The sequence below is a fragment of the Schistocerca piceifrons genome, chromosome 8, assembly GCF_021461385.2.
Source record: "Schistocerca piceifrons isolate TAMUIC-IGC-003096 chromosome 8, iqSchPice1.1, whole genome shotgun sequence".
Lineage (NCBI taxonomy): Eukaryota > Metazoa > Arthropoda > Insecta > Orthoptera > Acrididae > Schistocerca > Schistocerca piceifrons.
In genome coordinates this window covers 407,214,084-407,227,461 of record NC_060145.1, presented here as the reverse complement: position 1 = coordinate 407,227,461, position 13,378 = coordinate 407,214,084, and the positions used below count along the sequence as shown (strand labels likewise).

The window sequence follows — 13,378 nt, the reverse complement described above, 5'->3', positions numbered from 1 at the left end:
ACCGAAAGATCCAATCATACACTTATGACCATCCTTCATGATGAGTTTTGCCCTAACAGTCCCAAACACAGCTTCAATTTCTATATCGGTGAATCTGAGTTTCTTGTCAACTGTGACAAATACACCACTTCAATTCCCCCAATTATCCTATCCTTTTGACATACACTTAGATTTACCCTAAAAATCTAACTGTGACCAATTTCGAGTTTTGACCACATTTGTGTTTCCAGTATGATGTGAGCTATGTCACTTTTTAGGAGTGTTTCAAACTATGGCACTTTTATGTGCATACTCCAGCAGTTGATTGCTAGGATTTTAATAGTCTCGTCTATGGAAAAGAGGGCAGGACATTTCTTTGGATCTTAACTACTATTTTGGGTTACTTGTAATGACCATTATCTGGACTGCATGGGTAGTCACTTAATGTAAAACAGTAAATTAAAAATTAAAAATATAAAACAAAATAAAACTTGTGAGCATTCCACACACAAGGCTGAGCAGCAGCCTCTGATGTGAATGGTACCCTTTTTGGGCACACTACAGGCCTCGACCCTAGAGCACAAATCAAGAAGTCACACACGAGTTTGGCATAGAACTTTTGGAGTATCTGGTCCAGGCCTTCAACTCTATTCAGAACCAGGAGCCATAATCAGTTCCAGGAACAACTCTGCAGATTGTGAGCTTCAGTGAAATTCCACAAGCAAGCTGGTCTTTCTCAGCCTTCTTTGTCAGTAACTGAAATGACCCATGTATAACCTCAGAGCCTACAAAACAGGTATCTGTTCCAGCATGTACCACAAACTGCAGGTGGTTGCGCTCTGTTTTCTCAATAGCAGGTGGAACAGCCTCATCAAAATGTTCAATGAGGCCTCCCCGAATACACACTAAGTGGTGATCCTTCCCATCCCTTGCTGGCATTTCTCTTAGGAGCATCATTATTCATCATAGATTCAACCTGCCAGCTAATGATTAACACATCTTTCCTGTTTCGAGTTTGCCTCCTTTAGACACAGGGCACAGCAGTCTTTCCAATAGTTAAAGTGTGTCTCACTGGCTCAGTTTCAGTGGGAGAAGTGTCTTGAGCTTATTAGTTAGGGAGTATGATGGGTGTAGCACCCTCCCAGGCCCCTGCCTCTCCTGCCTAAACCCTATTATGATGAAAAAAGATCCTGGGACAGAACTTACTGGTTCCCTGAAGCTACATGTAAATGTTTGTCTTGAACTTTTCCCCACCCCCACCTATGAAGTTAGGATCACTAACAAACTTGAAAATAACAGAAATTTATGACAAATGAAGACATTATGCACTGCTGCTGTAAGGAGAAATTAAATGTAACATTTAACAGAATATGACAGGTATAGTATGTGTAACAGACAGCATAGTGCCACTGCAGATCCTGCTTCATAGGATTTAGTAAGAATGGGACTGCCACATGAAGGGCTGCAGAAGCTGCACAATTTCCTCTTTGAGATGGTAATAAGTTCATATTCACTGCTGGTGAAAATACAGCCTTTTGATATTGTCTAACAGCCTTTCTGTAGAAGGTGGCTGGCCTATCAAAATTTCAACCTCCCCTGCATACAGAGCACAATGCTTTAGACTGACTAGGTTCTAACAACCAAGTGTCCACCATGATAAGGACTCCACTGCTACCACACCAATGGCTTTCCAGGAAGGCTGGTGAGCTGGACACTCTCCTCCCTTGGGGTGAAAAACTTTCCCTAAAGCAAGATGAACTGCTTGTTGTCAATTATATTGAAGGTCAGATCTCAGCTAAAATGATGGATGAAGGCTGCAGTGACTAGGAATCTTTCAATTGTCTTGTATCTGCTTGCCAGTGAACATAGCTCCTAGGTCATGAAGGAAGTTGTTTTTATGTGCAGCAATCTCATCCTAAAAGAGTTACAAATAGCTGTGGTCCAACAACATGCTGACTGTCTTCCAAAAGTATTACCACAATCAAAAAGTTGTGATGAGGCAGGATTGTGATATCTGGCACATATGCGGTAAGAGTATATTTGATCATCTTGCTTTGTATTTTGGCTGCAGAACAATTCAGTTGCTGCATCTACAACCAAGCAGCCCTATTTAGGGTACACTCTGCTCATCTCATATGGGGAAGGAGGCAGAACAAGAGCCCTTAACTTAGTCAGCTACTTTTTACTACCAAATGGATGGCTGTCAAACAAATGAATATTTTGTAACATAGAATATAAGAACACTCACTGATGACCTCGTAAATGAGAGACCCAAAGGAGAATAGCTATTTCAGGTAGAAAGTTAAAAAGATATAACACTGACATAGCAGCACTCCAGGAAACCAGACTTTACGAAGGGGATCAGCTGGATGAACTAGGCACAGATTACAGCTTCTCCTTGAAGGGAAAGCTACCAATGAGCACCAAATACACAGAATAGGCTTTGTTATCGAGAACAAACTTTTCAGGAACCTGTTGTAGCTTCCAACTGGGTGTAATGAACATCTCATGAAATTAAGACTTTGACTGAAATGGAACCAGCATGCCACAACTATCAGCACATATGCCCCACTCTAGATACTAAATATGATATCAATGAAACATTCTATTCAGATCTGAATGACATCCCATCAAACATCAATTGCCAGGACAATATAATCTTACTTGGCCATTTTAAAGGTAGAGTAGGTAATGATTACAAAGCTTGACTGGCAAGAACGGAAATGGCAATGGCATTAGACTCCTTTCAAAATGTACTGAACATGGGTTAAGAATTACCTCTACCATCCTTCATCAAAAGAATCACTTGAAGACACCACGCCAGTATCCTTCATCAAAGCAGTGACATATCACTGACTACGCGATTGTCCTTAAGATACATCAACACAATGTTCCCGTCACTAAAGTGAAGGTAGGAGCCAATGACTGTTGAAAAGATCATGACATAATAGATTAACATGCACATGTTGCTATTCCACAAGTGGAGAAAACAAAAGAAGAGCTGTTGACACACATTTGATACCAAGACGCTGGGTAACTCAGAATATGCATCACAATATCGGAGGCAGCTTCAACAGACAGTCTCGAAGGAATGTCGCTAGGAGACCTTCAAGACAGCTATTCTGGCTGTCTGTGAAGAAATATTGTGGTATAAAACTGGGAAACATCAGGACTCATTTGTTGAAAATAATGATGAAATTGAGGCGGTGATTTCAAAAGAAAGGATAGCCTTGCAAGTATGGCAAAAATATGTGAAGACACTTGTGAAAAAGGAAGCATTTTGTCTTGCCAAAGCAAACATACAAAGAACTACCCATGAACTCAAGAAGTCATGGTGGATAGCAAAAGCTTAAGAGTTGCAGTATCTTCCAGAAAAAAATATGTGACAGTTCTCCCAAGCTACAAAAACAATTTATGATCTCACCACCTTTGGAAGAAATCCACTTTGGTCCAGTGATAAGCTAGAATATATTTATAAAAGCTCAATGCTCCATCATGAACAAGTGGAAAGAAAGTTTTAAAGACCCGAATCAGGGATCAGTTATTGGTGAACAGATGTACAACATAATACACTATCCAGTCACATTAATGTGGACACCTGCTGAAAGTCTGAATACCACCTTTTGTGGAGCAGACCCCTGTGAGATGTGCAAGAAGAGAGTCAATGAGGTTCTGGAAGGTACCAACTGCGATGTGGAGGCATGCCAAATCCAGTACTGTGGCCAGCTGCAGTAGGTTTCTTGGTTGAGGATCCAAGGCAAGAACAGCCAATCAAGGCGGTCCCACAGGTTCTCTATTGTGTTTAAATTGGGGGAGTTTGGTGGTCAGGGGATTAACGTAAACTCATTCTAGTGCTCTTCATACCACGCACATACACTGCGAGCTGTGAGACACGTTGCAGAGTGCTGCTGGTAGATGCCATCATGCCAAGGCAAAACAAACTGTATGTAGGGGTGGACATGACTCCACGGATAGATGCATACTTGTATTGTTCCACTGTGCCTACCAGAATGATGAGATCACCCAAGGAATGCCCTATGGCCTGGAACCTTCTGATGATTACTACATGGTGTTTGCTTTTAGATGTTTCACACCATACACACCAATGGCCATCTGTTCGATGAGCATAAATGGTGAATCATATGAAAAGACCACCTGTTGCCATTCAGTGGTCACCCAGCTGTGATACTGGCATGTAAATTCCAGCCTTCATCACCGATGAACAGCAGTCAGCATGGGTGCGTGAGCCAGGCAACTGCTACAGAGGCCCATATCGAGCAATGTCTGCTGAATGGTTATTGAGGAGATGCTGTTGGCTGCCTCTTGGTTCGTCTAAGCAGTCAGTTGCTCAATAGTAGCATGCCTATTCACCCATATACTTCTCTGCAGCCGTTGTTCACCCCTGTCACCTATGGCCCAGGGTGCACCACAGTTGCCTTGGCAAAGGTTTTGGATAGTGCCATTTTGCCATCCATGGTATACTCCCTTCTGGATGCTAAATAAATCACGGCTACTTCCACATTATGACAATAACTGCACTATTTTCCACGTCCCACAACACCTTTTTTTTTTTTTTTTTACTTCTAGTGCTGCTACATGCCATCTATGAATATTTATTGTATGCTGATGTCTAACACAGGTAATGGTCAGATTAATGTGACTGGACTGTAAAGCTCCCTACCAACATGAGATGAAGTTAAGTATGCTTTCAATCAAGCAAAACAACACAAGGGAATAGAAATTGATGATCCAAGCAGAAGCTCTCAAAAGAAAGAGGTGAATAGCTCATGAGACACATATTGACTGTTAAAATTTGGAACTGAAGAAAGTCTGGTAGCTTCCATATTTAAGAAAGGAGATCAGACAAACTTCAATAAATATCTGCAAATATCATAGCTATCTAGCTTGAGAAAACTTATTGCTCAAATTCTCACAAAATGTACTATGCCCTTAGTTGAGGAATTACTACCACTGAGCCAGTGTGACTACAAGCCTTCTATGGAACTAGAGATATGACTGGTGTGTGTGTGTGTGTGTGTGTGTGTGTGTGTGTGTGTGTGTGTGTGTGTGTGGGGCAGGGGGGGGCGGGGGGGATGGTGATGTTTAGAGTACAAATTAATTTGCAATATGATGTAAAATGACTATTTCCATATCATGATCCATGGAACGTGAAAGAAAGTAAGTAAGTAACTAACTGATTGGTTGTATCAGCATAATAATGCATCCTGTCATAAAGCAGCAACTGTGTTGCAATAATTTGTGGACAATAACATTTCTGAAATGGACTGGCCTGCTGAAAGTCTGGATTTGAAGCCAGCGAAAGACTTTTGGGATGACTTAGAATGTCAACTTCACTCCAGACCCCAGTATCAAATTTACTCTCATTTTTAGTTGTAACTCATGTGGAAGACTGAGCTACCATTTCTCCAGAGACAGTCAGACACCTCATTGAAAGTGTTCTCAGAAGAGTTCAAGTCACCACAAACGCTAAGGGTGGACACATCCCATAATGTCTACCAACATGATCAGTTAGTATAGCTGCAGAAGTTCAGTACAGAATTAACCATGCTGGTGAATCCATTGCCAAATAATATCACAACTATTTGACAATCACAATATCAATGTTGCAAAAAAGACCTTCATGTACAATTCAACTGCTGTTGGCAACCCTCTCTACGGATCTGAATCCTAAACATAACACAGAAAGCATCTTTAAAAGCAATAGTTCATCAGTGCTCCTGAGGAGGGTTCTGCATATAACATGGCAAGACACATGCCAAATGTCAGCATCATTGAAGACAACTGGTATAGAAATTATGGTTTTAAGAAACCAGTTACAATAGTCAGGGAATGTAATCCACATGTCCAATAATCGCATTCCCAAACAGGTGTTTTACAATGAGTTAACTGTGAGCAAATGCTGTATGGGAGGTCAGAGGAAAGGATTTATGGATGTCACATTAATGTTAACAACTAGGAGACCTTGTCTATGACTACTCATCCTGGAAATCACTAGTCCATTGTCAGATACTTCTTTTTGAAGAAAGCAGCTGATGAAGAGTAAGTGATATAAAGCCGTGTGGAAAAGAAAAGCAGCTGGTGTGACAAAATGGAAGGATGAAACTGCTCCACCTGAGACCATCTGACATCACTATGGCAAACTGTGTACCTGTCATGCTGGACTGTACAGTCACCTCCAATTGCACAGATGATTGGAAGACAACCCTATTCAACTACAAGGATGTGCTATGATGAATCAATCTGTGCATCTCATGTTGACATTTTAAACTGATAGTTAATGCAATGGGAAATACTGACAGAATATGATCAACAGTAGGAGGAAAGAAGACCCTATATTCATGTAGGATATGTTCACCAGGAGACAAGCATAAGAAAAAAGGTGTTAATTACTATACCAAACTACTGAGCTCCTATCCTTTTAAGAATGAAAATCCAGTAGATGAATTGCCACAATTGACTTACAAGTTGAGTGGCAGTCTCTCTTTGTTATTTCCAACTGATACTATAAATTTCAATAAATTTAGCTGATCTGAAGAACAGATAAGAGTGTTGTTTTGGTTTATTTTGTGGAGAAAATTCTCAAACTATTACAACCTCAGCTATTTGAAATACAAATTCCACTATGTTCACCAAAGTGCAGTCAAACAGAAGACAGAAATAACTGGTAGTAACAAAAGAAATGTAAGGATAAGAGTTTGTAGCCACAGAGCATGAAACATATTAGGATCTGTCTTACTCAAACACAGAGAGACAGAAAAGAAGATAAGTCTTTCACATTCGGGCAGTAAAATGTTCCTTCTCTGTCAGTTATTAGAAAGAAAGATAAACCTTTGGTACAGGCAACAGCAGTTCCATAAAGGAGAAAGAAGATTTGAATTTGGCAGAGGAAAGAAGTAGGAAACCAACCGTGGAATTGACCACAGACTACCATAATTCAGACATTTCAATCAAATACTGAAGAAAAGTTTATAAGGAACTCTCAAAAATATTAACAATAATGAAATGGAATGAGTCAAAAAAGTATGTCAGTGGCTCTGCAGAAAGTCAACAGGGAGAAGATTGGATTTATTGAGGAATTACAAGAACTACGAGGACAGAAAAGAAAATAATAAACAGGGCCAGTTTATTACCTTCATAGCCTTTAGTTTTCTCATTTCAGTCTTTAATTTGTTCAGTATTGCAAAATTTGGAGAATTAATTGCAGCTTTACTTTGCAGCAATGTAATCTCCTGTTCTTCCTGTTTTTTCTCCTTCATGCTTTTCACGGAACGACTGCCATAGAGTCGTAATAGAGACCCCCAGCTTGTAATATGAGGATGTAGAGCCTGTAGAAAAAGAAGCATGGTTTAGATCAATGCATGTAACACAACATTTGCATTTCAGTAAAATGCCTTACATTTATTAGAATCACTAGCTGTACCCAACCATGATGTTGCTGTGGCTCAGTCTGGTTAAACGGAAAAGAAAGCACACATTTCTAATGAGTATGAGAATTGACTATAAATGATAAAATCCTTCTCCTTCTTTGTCCTCCCCCCCCCCTGTCCATCTCCTCCTCTCCTCCCCCCCCCCTCTCTCCCTCTATCTCCCCATCTCCTTTGTGCTGTCTACGTACATTTCCTCCAAACCCTCTGTCTTAAAATTTGAAGTAAATTGGTCAAGAACTTTTTGAGATTTTTGCTAACAGTGTTTCACTATTATAAATTGGTCAAGTACTTTTTGAGATATTTTGGTAACAGTGTTTCCACCTAATATATTACACATATTTACATATATTAAAAATATATAGCCTATGTCTCTGTTTCTTTTCATTAGATTATCATGTAAAATTTTAAGTACATACATAAAGACCATTTCAAGGTTTTTGGCAATAATGTCCCCCTTTCATATATTACATATTTATTTATATACTGTATGTATTAATGAAATAGGTACATAAAACATGCACATATTCAAATGCAACAATGTGTAAAAATTTGAAAGCAATCGGTGAGGAACTTAAGATTTTGAATAGATTTTTAGTAACAATGTTTCCCCTTTATATATGACATACTATCCTGTGTATATAAAGAAATGTGCATATTTGAAAGCTACACTGTTTCAAAAGTTCAAACCAATCAACGAAGAACTTAGAGAGATTAAACATTCTGAGCACATGAACATTTACGTTTTTATTTGTACAGACTGGCAAATAAAGACTATAAGAAATGTAGAACATTACTGTGCCCTGATTTTGTTCTTTGTTAGACATATTTTATGATAAATTGTTGGCAAACATTTGACAGTAATATGATATACATTAAAATTTCAAGCAATTGCAGTAGAATAACAGAATCATATTTCTGAGCAAAATCTCTCACTTTAGTATGTAATATGAACATGGAACAGATAAAAATAAATGAAACTGATAAAGTGAAAATTCTATTTACAGAAAAACAAGCATTAGCATCTTCCCAGAGTTGTTCTTGAATCATCAAACACACTTCTGCCCAGACTTCAAAGTGAAGGACTAAGATGTAAAAGTTTCAATAAATGATTTTTCAGATTAAACTATTCATTCAGCTCCTCAGTCCTTCAATATGTAACTACCCCACAACTTTTTTTTTTTTTTCCCAAGTCACTTAAAAAAAACTTTAAAATAAATACACACTTTTCATGCAGTCCACATGAATGAATGGAGACTAATTTCAGAGGAACTCTACAAACATGCAGCATGCGTATGGTTACTAATATTTTATTATGTAATTCACTGTATAATATTGTCAATTTTCACTAATTATCTGTGTAATACCCAGCCCTATTTCATTCACATCCACAAAGCAATCCCCTTCTAAACTGCTGCTTTTATATCACTGAAATACAAGTATGATTTGCTTTCATTCATCATGATGATCATGATCACCACCACAGTAAGAGTCTTGGCATTGAACTATAGGAATACAGTAAACATTCAGATTCGAATTAAGAAGGAGAGAGGACTAACACTGGCAGCATGTAACAATATAAAAGAAAAAGAGGAGTCAAACACTGAAGGAGGTCTCTAAAAACAAGATTTAATTGATGGAACACCATCACTACAATTTTTCATACTCATTGCTGAGTGCTGTGACCCTGCAAACCAGGTAACTCCATCCAGATCGATATCAGCTTCTCTTAGAGCCTGCTAAAGAGGTCTGTATCTACCTACCTGCCAGCAGTTCTGCTATTTGGAATTATGTCTGCCATCTCATGGCTATTTTTTCCTGCATTTTCTCCATCTCGCCTCACAATGTGACCAAAGAACTGGACAATGATTTGGTTGACACAATAAGGAAGGACCCTGGAGATAGGAAGTTGCTCAATAATGGACACGTTACAGTACTTCTTTTTATGATTCATTTTCTATGCAGCATGTCTTTGGCTTGAGGTTCCAAGTTTCACAACCATGAAAGAACTGTTTCAACAAAATAAATTCTTGTTCTGTTCATTATCGCCCTGTTCTGCCAGATCTTTGTGATCTCCTTCATAGCCACTTGCCTTCTCATCCATATTCACAGCTTCCCATGCTGCAGATAGTTGACCCTAGACAGATGAAGAAATGTGCAATTTCCAATTCCTTTAATTGACCTGAGAGTTGGTAGTGTACCCCCTGATCAACTACCATGAGTTTGGACTAGCAGATATTGATGTCTAATCCATATGATGGACTAATGTCCTTCAAGTTTATCACAACCTCACAGCAATATCATCTTTGCCGTTGGCTAAGAGCACAGTGTCATGGGCAAATCGGCAGTTCTGCCAATGAAGAACTTTCCTAATGTCATGTTCAGCATAAACGTTGAACAATTGGAGGGGTGATAGGACACTACCCTTGTCTGATCCTTTAGATACATTGCAGCAATCATATATGTCAGCACGTGCCCCCCACAGTTGAGAAGTGATCATTGTACAGACTTTTGATCAGTGCTATCAAACTCTTCAAGCATCTGTCACAACTTTTTCCAGACAACACAGTCAAACGTCTTCCTGTAGTCAAGAAGTCAAGACACAGTGCTTCCTAATGTATTACATTTGACAGCCTCCTTTGTGTTGGCCCTTCCTTCATTTTTGCCTTCATTCCTTCTCTTACAGTCTTTTAAATTTGTTCATTTGGTACCATGAAATTGTTGATAAAATTCTCGAAGACATAAAAGTACACTAACAAGGAGGACAAAAAAAAAAAAAAAGAAAAAAAAAAAAAAAAAAAGAAAGTTCAAATGGGTCTGAGCACTATACGACTTAACATCTCAGGTCATCAGTCGCCTAGAACTTATAATTAATTAAACCTAACTAACCTAAGGACATCACACACATCCATGCCCGAGGCAGGATTCGAACCTGCGACCGTAGCAGTCACTCAGCTCTAGACTGTAGTGCCTAGAACCACACGGCTACTCCGGCCAGTGAAGACCATCACTTCTGCACTACTGTGCTAATTATCTCTACCAGTTCAAGTGTTGCATTTTGGTGAATTACCAAATCTGGCAGGTCTTGTCCAGCAGACATATGTCACACCGCAAAAGTGTTCCATAGACTGCACCTCCCCAATGTCACACAGAGAGCCCATCTCATAGGCCCCACACTACCACAATCTTGCTCCATCTACTCCCACACTTATTTAGTGCCACCCACACTTTACATAGTGAGGTTGAAGCCTTCCACCTTACAAGTTGTGCCAGTCACAATGGTAGTTTGGATATGTTCCAGATCTTCCCATATTCCTTGCTTGTATCAAAGTTGTCTAGTGCTCCTCTTATCTACAAAGTTGGGACCTGGGTACCAGTGTCTCTGTTAAAACAAGATACTCTAAGGCACTTGGGTCTGTCCTCAAGCCTTATACACTGCCCAAAGACAGTTGTAAGTTCCTATTTGTCTCCCTGTTATTGCGGTGCATCACTCCACTGTCTTATATGAATTAGGCTGCAAGTGTCATTTGATGTAATACAGGGTGATTTTAATTAAAGTTGAACTTTCAAACCGCTGTAGAAATGATACCACTGGTCAGAATGACGTCAAATTGCAACGAAATATTATCAGAGGAGGAGGAAAATAAATAGTTACCAAACGTAGCAATAGATGGCACTGTTAGTATCATAATTTAATAGTGGTCAACGACAAATGAATCATACAACAATGCCTAATGTGCACATTTGATGTTACACAAACTGTACTACTCAGTGTGCATGGGTGTACAAGTGTGATACTGTTAAGTTACATAAGCCCATCCACCACGGCAAAGTCATATCATATCGGATGGGAAAAATCGGTTTTTAATTGTCCTGTGGCCAAAAACTACATACAAAGCATCACTCACATCATCAGTTTTTTATTGTCCTGTGGCCAAAAACTTCATAAAAAGCATCAATCAAAATCAAATCAGGTTATTAATTTCTGCGTGACTGGCGCAAAACTTGTTCAATATGCAGTCCACTGTTTTCTGCAACAAGTTGAAATTGAGAAACAACATGTTCCACAACTGATCAAAGTGTTTCCGGGGTCATGTTCAGAATGTGTTGGGCAATGCTTGCCTTCAATGCAGCTAAGTTTGCAGCTGGAACACTGAACACAACATCTTTCAGATAGACCTACACCCAGAAATCATACAGATTCAGATAAGGTGATCAGGATGGCCACGCTGTAGGGAAATGGTGGTTGATAATTCTATCATTTCTGAAATGGCGCTTCAGCAGGTGCTCAACTAGATTTGCAATGTGCGAGGGGTGCCATCTTGCAGTGGTGCTATTTCTACAGCGTTTTGAAAGTTTAATTTTAATTATAATCACCCTGTATTTATAGAACCTATGTATAATCACAGAGTCCTGTCTAATTTTTTAGAAGCTGCGAACAGCTTCTCCTGTCTGCCGTAGCAAGGAGGTAGTTATGAAATCAGAAACAAACACTGTTCGCCCTGGCATCTACAGTTATGTCCTGGCATATACAAATTTATGAATGACACTGTCACCATGTCTGCGGCACATAAGTTAAACACGATATTGAACAGTGTTCTTTCCCATGATAAACCCTTGTTCACTGCTGTACATTTACTTTCATTTCCATTAAGTATAACTGGGGCTTTTCTCCCAGCCATGATACTTTTAGTAGCGTGTACAGGGGCTGGAAAAAAATATGGAAACACAATGAGGAATGCTGTCAGCACCAAAAGAACATAAAGGGTATTCCATAAGTTGGCAACACTGCGCCGACGCGGACTCTTCGAGTATTTGCTGCACTAAATGATTATAAAAAGTGTTGTTATTAAGCTATTTTTAAACGTCTACAGGTGTTATAAATATAAGTGTTGTTAAATTAGTGGAAGTGTTAGTGAAGTATAAAATAAGATTAAACGGTGTAAGAAGCGTATTTTTCTTCTCGCGCCTGTAGCACGAATCCTAGGCCTAATTTCATGCGCGCGAATTGTAAGTAAGCAGTGAATTAAACTTATAGGTAAATGTTTCCAGTTGGTATAAATATATTATAATTATTGTTACATTAGTGGAAGTGTTAGTGAAGTGTTAAATAAGATTAAACGGGGTAAGAAGTTTATTTTCCTTCTCGCGCCTATAGCACAGATTTTAGGCTTAATTTCACGCGCGCGTATCGTAATTAAACAGTGACTTAAACTTATATGTAATCACCAGTTTTTTTATTCATTACTCTTTCAATTTACTTATATCTGCCTGAATAGTTTCTAGGGTCCTTTGTTTACATATTAGTCAGTACTTAATTCAGTTTATACGATTTCTGTTTTTGCCATGAGTGAGAAGTGTGTGACATGCCATAGGATCGTTAGTTCCGGGGTATGGTGTGATGGGTGTTGTAGTTTCTTTCACTGGGGCGAATGTAGTGGTGTGGGAAATGGGGACATGAATGAGGCTCACCAGTGGTATTGTAGGATCTGCAGTAGAGATAGGAAAATACTGGAACAGGAAGGGAAAATTGCAGCTCTTCAAGCTGACCTAGACAAGGCAAAGGAGCATCTGGACAGGTTAAAGAGGGAGAAGGGTGAACAGAGGTGGGAAGTGGCAACAGGTAATAGGTAATCTTGAAAATAGATTTGACCTGTTGCCTCAGTCAGAATCGGATGAGCCTCATGTAGCTGAAGCTGTAGAAAGGGCACAACAAGCTTTCAAGGACTTGAAAAAGGTAGGGAAATTTGTAAAAAGAAAGAAAGTTCTGTTGTTAGGTAGTTCCCATGGTAGAGGTGTTGGCCAACTACTGCGGGAAAATCTAGGTCCGGAGTACCAGGTCACAAACTTTTTCAAGCGTAGTGCAGATCTGGGTCGGGTAACAGAGGATATAGGTTCTTTATGCAAGAATTTCACGAAGGAGGATGCCGTGGTTATAGTGGGTGGTCCGGGAA

The 13,378-nt window shown here is 39.3% G+C and overlaps 1 protein-coding gene across 1 annotated transcript in view; it reads right to left on the bottom strand.

Moving 5' to 3' along the window:
* The window catches only part of LOC124711375 (microprocessor complex subunit DGCR8), a 238,048-nt gene that overhangs the window by 15,090 nt on the left and 209,580 nt on the right, over positions 1–13,378 (bottom strand). Inside the window, exon 12 of the mRNA XM_047241426.1 lies at positions 7,131–7,325. Coding sequence (XP_047097382.1) covers positions 7,131–7,325 — 195 coding nt within the window. The remainder of the gene's footprint in view (positions 1–7,130; positions 7,326–13,378) is intronic.